General features: G+C 37.4%; 1 protein-coding gene across 1 annotated transcript; it reads right to left on the bottom strand.

Annotated features, from left to right (window-relative positions):
- Nucleotides 1-3,512: 3,512 nt before the first annotated feature.
- Nucleotides 3,513-8,095, bottom strand: GGPS1 (geranylgeranyl diphosphate synthase 1; the record flags this gene model as incomplete). Its single annotated transcript, XM_009878578.1, has 2 exons — nucleotides 3,513-4,537; nucleotides 8,025-8,095. Coding segments are annotated over 2 exons (833 nt in total), but the record flags the coding sequence as incomplete, so codon positions are not given.
- Nucleotides 8,096-8,556: the final 461 nt, after the last annotated feature.

Consider the following 8,556-nt stretch of genomic DNA (forward strand, 5'->3'; position numbering starts at 1 on the left):
GTTATAACCGATTCAGGACGGGGCTGGCTAATGATTAAAAGAACGCGATGGATTCAGCAGCGACCTGGTGGTGTCAGGCTACGCTGGCTGTTCCGTTTCAGAGACATTCAGGACACGGTCACACAGCTTTCACACACGTGGGGTTAAAAAGTCAAAGCATCCCAGTTGGCATTTCCCACATTTCCTTCGTCTCTGCTGTGCTTCGTGCTAACAACTCAGTTCAAACACTCTCGTGAATTTTAAGACCACAAAGGCTCCAACAATCACAGCACTCGAGAAGCTATTTCAGAGCTGTATCTCTGCTTTTGTTACCTTAACTCTGTACATATTCATACTCTTTGCTCTGATTCTGCAATATTGCTCACAGAAGTCAAGTGCAGGTATTTGGCAAGACAAGTATATTCCAGTCAAAGTAATCTGGGTAATACATAAACTCTTTGGGATGCTGACAGCTTTCATATTCAAGTGACAGGCTGTGAGGATGTGCTTTACTGCCTGGCACACAGAGCAGCGGCTTCTCCAAGGAGCATTCCAGGGACCAGCTCCGTGCCTTTACCTTACAGTCTTCCTTTGCCAAAGGCTATGTGCTTTCTTAGGCCAACTAGTCTCAGTGAAAAAAAAAACCAAAAAAAAAAACCAAACCAAACTAGATACCTGAGTCCTTCTCCAGCACTTTTTCTTCGGTGGTGTCGCTGTGCCCTTTGGGTTCCTGAGCCCGTTTCTTGCCCACAGTGAGCCCCCTTCAAACTACCTGTTCCAGCGTTGAAAGATGCTGAAGCTCCACAGATTGTGGTACAACAGCAGAAACAATGGCAATAAACCCTCTTGCCCTCCTTTTCTGACCCATTCACTGTTCCAGAGCACAAACCCGAGAGCGTGCTCTGCTGTTTGACTGCATTGGTATTGAAAACAATAGTTCTCACTATCTCTCTGACCCCAGCAGCACATTGATATATAACTCAGACATTCTCAGAATGTACATACATGTTGTAAAATTCTTGTATTTACTCTTTCTAAAATAATAATGCAAATTCTTGTTTCTTTGCATTTCTTGTTTTTTCTGTAATCAACAAGTAGCTAAAGTTCATCTCACATACTTGACAAGAAACAGGGCAGTTCCAATGTCAATAAAACAACTAGACCAATTTAACCTTTTCACCTTATTACCTAGAATTGCAACTTCTGCTTTTTATAAGCACCTCAGTGAAAAGGGATTTCAGAATTTATTGAACACTCTTTATGGTTGGTGTAATATATAAGAGATAAGACTTACAGCACAGTTCTTACATTTCTGGGAATAGTTATGATGACAATTTCTCCAGAGGTTTTTACTTTGAACTGTACACCTCATCCCACCCCTTAAAAGAAGGGAGCTTAAGTAGCAATAGGTTAAAGCCACAGAAAAACTGCAGGAGTTAGTTCCACATATTAACTCTGAAATTATCTGAAATTCTGTTTTTAAAGAACTTTGTGGCTTTTTCCTTGCAAACATTTCTGTGGTTTATTTCCTTTTAATTTTTCACATGGCCTTGGTGTCAGCCTGATTTTATCAGGGTGGTGAAAAGTTGTTACACCTCCCTCAGCTAACACAAATTCACTGCAGAATAACATATACTTGATTACAAGCAAGAGAACAGGCCACTTTGTGTATTTCAAAACAGCATAACCAAAACCATTTTTCCTTTTCACAGTCTTCAGTAATTACTTTACTGAATGATTAGGTAACTTACACCCTATGTTCCAGAAACAGCAACTGAAACATCACATCAGCAAATGAGCAGACACTAAGTGCACTTTGCATTGTATGTTGGTTACAATAGGCACAAAGGTATATTTTACAGTAAGACTAGGAGATTCTCCTGACAACAATAGTTTTCCTGTACTCTTTCCTATTGAACATCTACTGCAACAGTGCTTAGAATCTCCCAAGATATCACACAAAAATTGTGCTTTGCTGCAGATAGCATTTTCTCATAAAATGTTAAAAGATTTACAGGCTTACTACTAACCACTGCAAGTTATGAAAAAAGAATTATAACTCACTGTCATTAACATTCAAAACCAGACATCTTCCACCAACTTTAAGCTACTGAGTCCTTGTGACCAGGTCCATTCAGTGAAAAGGCTATTATTCTGTGCCTAATCGGAGCAGCCAAAGATTCCTTCTTAGCATGCAGACAGAAGTGAGAGGCTATCATTCCTAACTACACCTTGTCTCTGACTGAAAGCAGTCATCCTGACTTTTTTCAGGCGTCATCACTTTCAGAAGAATCCTAAGGCTGCCCAGGGAAGATATTACAAAAACCTTCTTCAGTCAGTTTTCTCAGCAGGTTGAGACCATGACTCTGCTTTCCAGGCACAGTGAATGAATACCTGCATAAAACTATCCTTTAGCTGTCAGAAGCCAAGTACCTCTGACCATTTCTTTTGAGAGCATGCTTGAACTAAAACAACTGCTGACAGCACCAGTATTACCTTTTATCCAAATTGCCACCTCCCTACACCAAAGTAAAGCTTTATGTGGCTGTGAAGACTAAGGGAACAGAAATCAATTGGAGCCAGGCCAGCCAAGAAGAAACAAGTATCTCTGCTTACACTTTGCTCATATATATATTCAGATGTACATAAACAGAGGCTTTTGTCACTTATCAGCCCCCCCCAATCTTGCTCTCAGTTCCAGTTCTGTTTCGATATGCCTGTGTATATAACTTTAAAGCACTATTTACGTAACTGACAATAGTAATAGCTTGTAGAACAAGGCATGCTGTACTTTGTTTTAGCAAAAAATTACAGAACTTGTCTCTCTGAAAAGACCTATAACATGTCTCCAGATAACAATTCAGAACAGGAATGCAGTATGAATAATGAATCAACTCCTGAAGAAGCCTCTCTCCACTGTAAGCAGAGATGAAAGAGACCTGCACCAATTACCACGTCTTAAAGTTAACCTGCATGAATCCTAATTCCATTTCTAGTAGCAGTTTACTCTGTTGCTATGTATAGTTACATGTATGAGCTTTAATGCATAGATTTAAGTTTCTGGCTATAAAATACTTGACAGGTTAAAACTCTAAAACTGGGTGATAAAAACTCTTCACTGCAAAGCTGGAATCAGTGGCAAATTTATGCATTGCTGATGAAATGGACTCTTTTCTCTACGGTACTTAGAAATTTTTATAATGCTACAACTTCAAACTAAATATTTTCCTTATTTGCATATAAAATACTCTTTCATAATACGCATTCCCCTGAAAGTATCCCCAGAAGCTGGATAAGATACTCTAGAACTTAGTAAGCTGATCTTCACAAGTCTAACTTAGAAATATCACACAACAGCTTTATGTGCACTGTGGTTACAAGTATCTTTTGTTATTTAACACTGTACATTTTGGTTTACTAAAGCATTGTTTGAAAACGCAATACACTCAGGTCAATCTGATTTAATTTAACACAGAATTTCAGCCAAAAACGTCAAGTAGCCTGGTTAAAGATATCATTTTTAGGCCTGAGATAATGCGATGACTGTGTGAAGATGATCATATTTAGATTCAAACCTTGTTTCACTTATACTACATCTCCTTTAACAAAGCCATCTGTAAGCAGTTAAAGATTGTATAGTGGTATACATATTGCAATACTCGGTGACAAATTGTTTTTAACAGTAATTTTTTAACATAGTTACCAGAAAAAGCGTTTTAAGTGACACTGATTATCACACCTCTCAGTCTTGTTATTTTTCCCTTTTAAAAGGAGTTTTAATCCAGGAGTCAAATTTTTAATTTTCACTTTCTTTGAACATTTGGCTCAGCTGTTTAACCAGTGCTACAAGCTCAGGGTTTCCCCCAAGTGATTCGATTTGTTTATAGGCTTCAGATTCAAGCTCTTTCAATGTATTCCGAGTGTACTCAAAGGAACCCACTTTTTCAAGGTAATGTACACAGTATTTTTTTATATCTATGTTCTCTGTCCTTTGACGTAAAATGTTTTGCACCTGAGTACTTTCAGGTCTTGACCAAATTGCATGAATGGTTGGAAATGAGAACTTGCCCTCAGTTAAGTCTTCACAAAAACTCTTGTTTTCACTATATTCTTTGGAGTGCAAATTGGCATAGTCATCTCTTATTTGGAAGAAGAGGCCAAGTGTGTTAAGAAGTGGTTTTAAGTCTTTTTTATAATCTGAGAACAGCTGCATGAGGCCTACAGCTAATCCAAAGAGGCCACCTGTCTTCTGCAGGACCATAGCTTTATATTCAGCTTCTGTAGGACACGTATAAGTATCCCTCCAGTAAATATCCAAGCCTTGACCTTTATGGAGTTCCAGAAGTTGACGGGTAAAAACTTTAACAGCATCTGGATGATCAAGCGTTAAAACCTTCTCTAAGCCAAGGAAGTACACATAATTAGCACAGTTGATTACAGATGGAATTCCATAGATACTGTGTGCCACAGGAAAGCCCCGTCGTAGCTTTGAGTTATCTTCAATATCATCCACAAGTAGGCTTGCATTGTGCAACATCTCCGTCACTTCAATGATAACCTATTACAAGAAGAGAAAATTATTAAGTCTCCCACTGTAATTTAACTTCCAGTTTTGCAAGACCTTATTTAAAATGGGTACAGTTTTAAAGAATTATATACTTTTTCACTGAGGTTCCCCTTTAGACCACTTGCTTTTACTTTTAACACAGATTCAGGATTCTCTTCATCCTTCAGTTTGCTCTAAGTCCTAGGATCATATAGTCTGTCCTTTGTGTAACATTTTCAGATTCAAAGTGAACTTACTCCCTGAAGTGTTTCCATTTGCACGATCCTCTTCATTGCTGCTACAGTTCTAAAATACACCACTGTCTAGGAGTCATGCAGTAACTATTATTAGAAACATGAACAAAGGAAAAGCAACACAATGTTGTGACAAGTTTAGCTTCACTAACCTGAGATCTGCCAAAGTCAGTTCTTGAGGATGTCAGGTACCCGCTAACACATTTGTCTCAAACTTCATTTTGGTAAGCGGAGAGAGTTCATCTTTCTTTCTCCACACTTCAGTACTGAGCTCTTAAAGGACAGACTATTCTCTCAGACATCATTTAGAAAAATTCTTGGCAGAAAGGCAACAGTTATAACTTCCTATACACTTACTACTTGTTTCGAGGTAGACAAATACACATCACCTGAAGTGTGAAATAAACCTTTTGGAACACCAGGCTTGTGGCTGACTACATTTGACTAAAGGTGAACCTGAATCCCAAAGCTGGACAATTCCACAAGAAATTAAGGGTTTTAACACTATATACTGTTTTCATCGCACCGGTGCTATGCAAGAAACAGGTATATTCAGCACATGCTTCCTGAGCAGCAGGCCACCTACTGTTCAGTGACCATTGTCCCAAAGATTAAAACCCAAACTCCAGCAACTTAATTGTTTGTGCAAGATATGATGGCAAGAATAATCTACTTAAGGAGCACTAATGACTTATCTACCAGTTAGAAGTGAGCCCTACTTTGACCTATAAAGATACGTTCTTGCCCACTTACTTGAAATCAGAGGATAGAGTACTTACTGAAAGTGACTTTGCCTACACTCATCTGAATATTCTTAGTCCATTATATCATTCTCAGTACAATCAGGAAAGTTTACCTGTACTCTGTAAATTCCTTGGATAAGCATATTCTAGCATTTCTCTTGCTAACCTATTTCACATCACTGGCAGTTTCATTAACTTTTGCAGCTTCTAGACATTTAAAGTTTAATTGAAACAGTGCTTCATGACTCTGTGTTTGAACTAAGTTATCTTGTGAACTTAAGACAGTGTCAAAAATGTTTCAGAGTTTAAAGTAAGGAGCGAAAAAAGTTCAGAAAACAGAAAAAACCTATTTTATAAGACATCAGAAAAGAGTTCAAGGAAATGACTGTTTTTCACAATGAAAGCTAAAAAACCAGAATGTTATGCCTTCTTACAGCTTAAGCCTATCAGTAGCTACTGCACTATCACTCCAACATACAGATTTCTACCTCCTTACCTGCAAAAGCTTTAATATTTCCTTGGCCCCATACTAGGCCACTTCAGGGCCTTCTCAGAAGAAAGTTCATCTGACAAACCCAGTGTTTTCTAATTCAGCAAGCTAAAGCATCTCAGTGAAGCATAAGATGGGTACTAGAGATGTAGTCATTTAAAAAAAAAAAAAAAAAAAAAAAAAAGAAGAGAAACCACTTGACTCAGGAAAAAGTGAAATCCACTACCAAGGAACAGTAGTCTTAACTGTATTATCTAAATAAACTACATCAAGACAAATTACCTAAGGTAAAAGAAATACAAACAGCTGGAAGGGAATCAGGCTACTAGATACATGGGACATATTAAGAAGATTACAAGATCTGTCAAAAAAGATGACTAGAGGTGGTACTCCAGACTTCAGCAGCTTTAAGGTATTAAAATTAGTACGAGTCTGCACAAAACCAGTAATACCTATGTCAGGATGCAGATTAAAAGATGACAGAGTCATCTTTTACCCTCAAATGACCTGCAGAATAAAAATATGGTGTTCCATCAAAAACACCTGGTAAAGCGGTAAAGGAAACATTAAGGTATCAGTTTCCTTCACAAAGATAGCCAAAAGAAGTAGTCTAAGTTTTCAATAATGGTTACATGATCAGCAGTTTAAAAGAGACAGGAAGAGCTGGTAACTTGTGTTCATATAGAGGCACTGCAGCTTTAGTCTACTATAGTACACAGGAGAAGATGGACCCATACTGTTACAGGTGCTCAGCAAAAGGGCAAGAGGCAACAGTGAGAGTGCAGCATAAGAGATCCTAGCTGGACAGAATGGAAGGGTTTGTTATCATAAAGGGGTTCAGCAAGAGAAGACAGACCCTGAGAGGCTATAGAATCTACATTCTCAAATTTTGAAACTCAGCAAGGCCCCCAGAAGCATAAAGTACCTATGGAACAAGTTCTACTTCAAGCAAGTGGTTGTCCTAGATAACTTCTAGAGGCATCTTCTAGATTTAATTCTGATCTCTGACATTAGACTTACATACCTTACACAGATTACTACACAATATAATTTGTTTGGATATGTAGCTGAGCACAAAGGGTAAGATGCATTTAACTGGAAACCAGAACGAAACAGGCTAAAAAGTTATATAGACAGATTGGAAGTTGAAAAGAAGAGTTACTAAATGATGAATGCAGGCTCTTCCTTTATTGTTTAAATAACTTAAACCTTTTTGCTACTTGAGGACCATGAAGTGTCACTTTTGTGCCACCCTAAAGACTCCTTCACAAACTCTAGAGATACTTCTGCCAACAATTAATGAAATTGACTAGAGACCAGCTGGCTAAGTGCTAAAACCCAAACCTGGTTATTTTTATTCCTTACATTGCCTTGGACATATATAATGTTTTGCACTGTCTATATTCAGATTAGACTACAATTTTGCTAAACTAGAGGACAATTTTTCATTTGACAAACACAGCATTTAAATACACATTATCTTGCAAAGATTTGTCCAACAGAAAAGCAAAAGAGAAGAATAATTCCTAGTTTAGTGCTTCTTGTTAGCAAGTAAGGACTCCAGACTGCATGATAAGAAGCCCACAGTTTTAGGTCCTGAACAAGAAGTGGTTTATAACGTTGCTGTCATTGATATTCTTTTACGAAAATCGTAAGACTTTATTTTCAACCACTATACTTGCGCAGTTCTCAAGGTAACCGTCTAGCTTCTTTCACAAGTCATTGGAAACTCAGTGTTAACAACTGAGTTATGTTAAGCTGGTAACAAAGGTGGCTGTTTATCTACAATCAGACTTGGAAAGAAGTAAGTGTAATTCATGGAAGTAATTTCTTCAGTGTTACACCACAGCCAAAGCCTTGTACTTAAGTTATTTTCCTGTAAGTTCACTTCACTATATACAGAAATCAGTGCATTTAAGATTTCTAAAAATTTATGCTATATAAGAGAATCATCTGTTGCCAGTAGTCTTCTAAGAAAGATAATATCCCTTTAAAAAAAAATCAGTCAGTACCTGTATTTTATCTTCTGGAACATTCAGCCAGTGATTAAAGGCCTGTGACAGTTTGGTTCTCACTTGCTTACCTATAATAAAAATATTATAGGCATTTATAAAACAATCAATCAATCAATTATTAGGGACAAGTTTGTCTTAACTATAGCCAATTTGAGAGCAGTAAACTGATCAGTGTGATCACCTGAAAGCAGAAAGATATATCAGTGTTTAGCTTGTTTCCTCATTATATAAACATAAATTATCAGTAGTCTCAGTTTCAAACATTTCACAGTAATATGGAAAGCACACATTTACAGGTTACTGTATGGAGTTTTGGCAGTTTAACTAGTAAATGATCCCAATTACATCAGTAAACTGTACAGATCGGCTTACTACTTCTGAAATTAAGGCCTTTTTTGCCAAGCACATTTTGTGTATGCAGTAGTTAAAAAAAGTTACAATTATGATTCATTATTAGTTGAAGATACGGATATTTGTTGAGTATCTATTTCTCTCAATTTTTAGGTCCTTCTCTTGTAGTGTTCTTCAC

Source organism: Apaloderma vittatum, unplaced genomic scaffold (assembly GCF_000703405.1).
Source record: "Apaloderma vittatum isolate BGI_N311 unplaced genomic scaffold, ASM70340v1 scaffold20621, whole genome shotgun sequence".
In the NCBI taxonomy this organism is placed as follows: Eukaryota; Metazoa; Chordata; class Aves; order Trogoniformes; family Trogonidae; genus Apaloderma; species Apaloderma vittatum.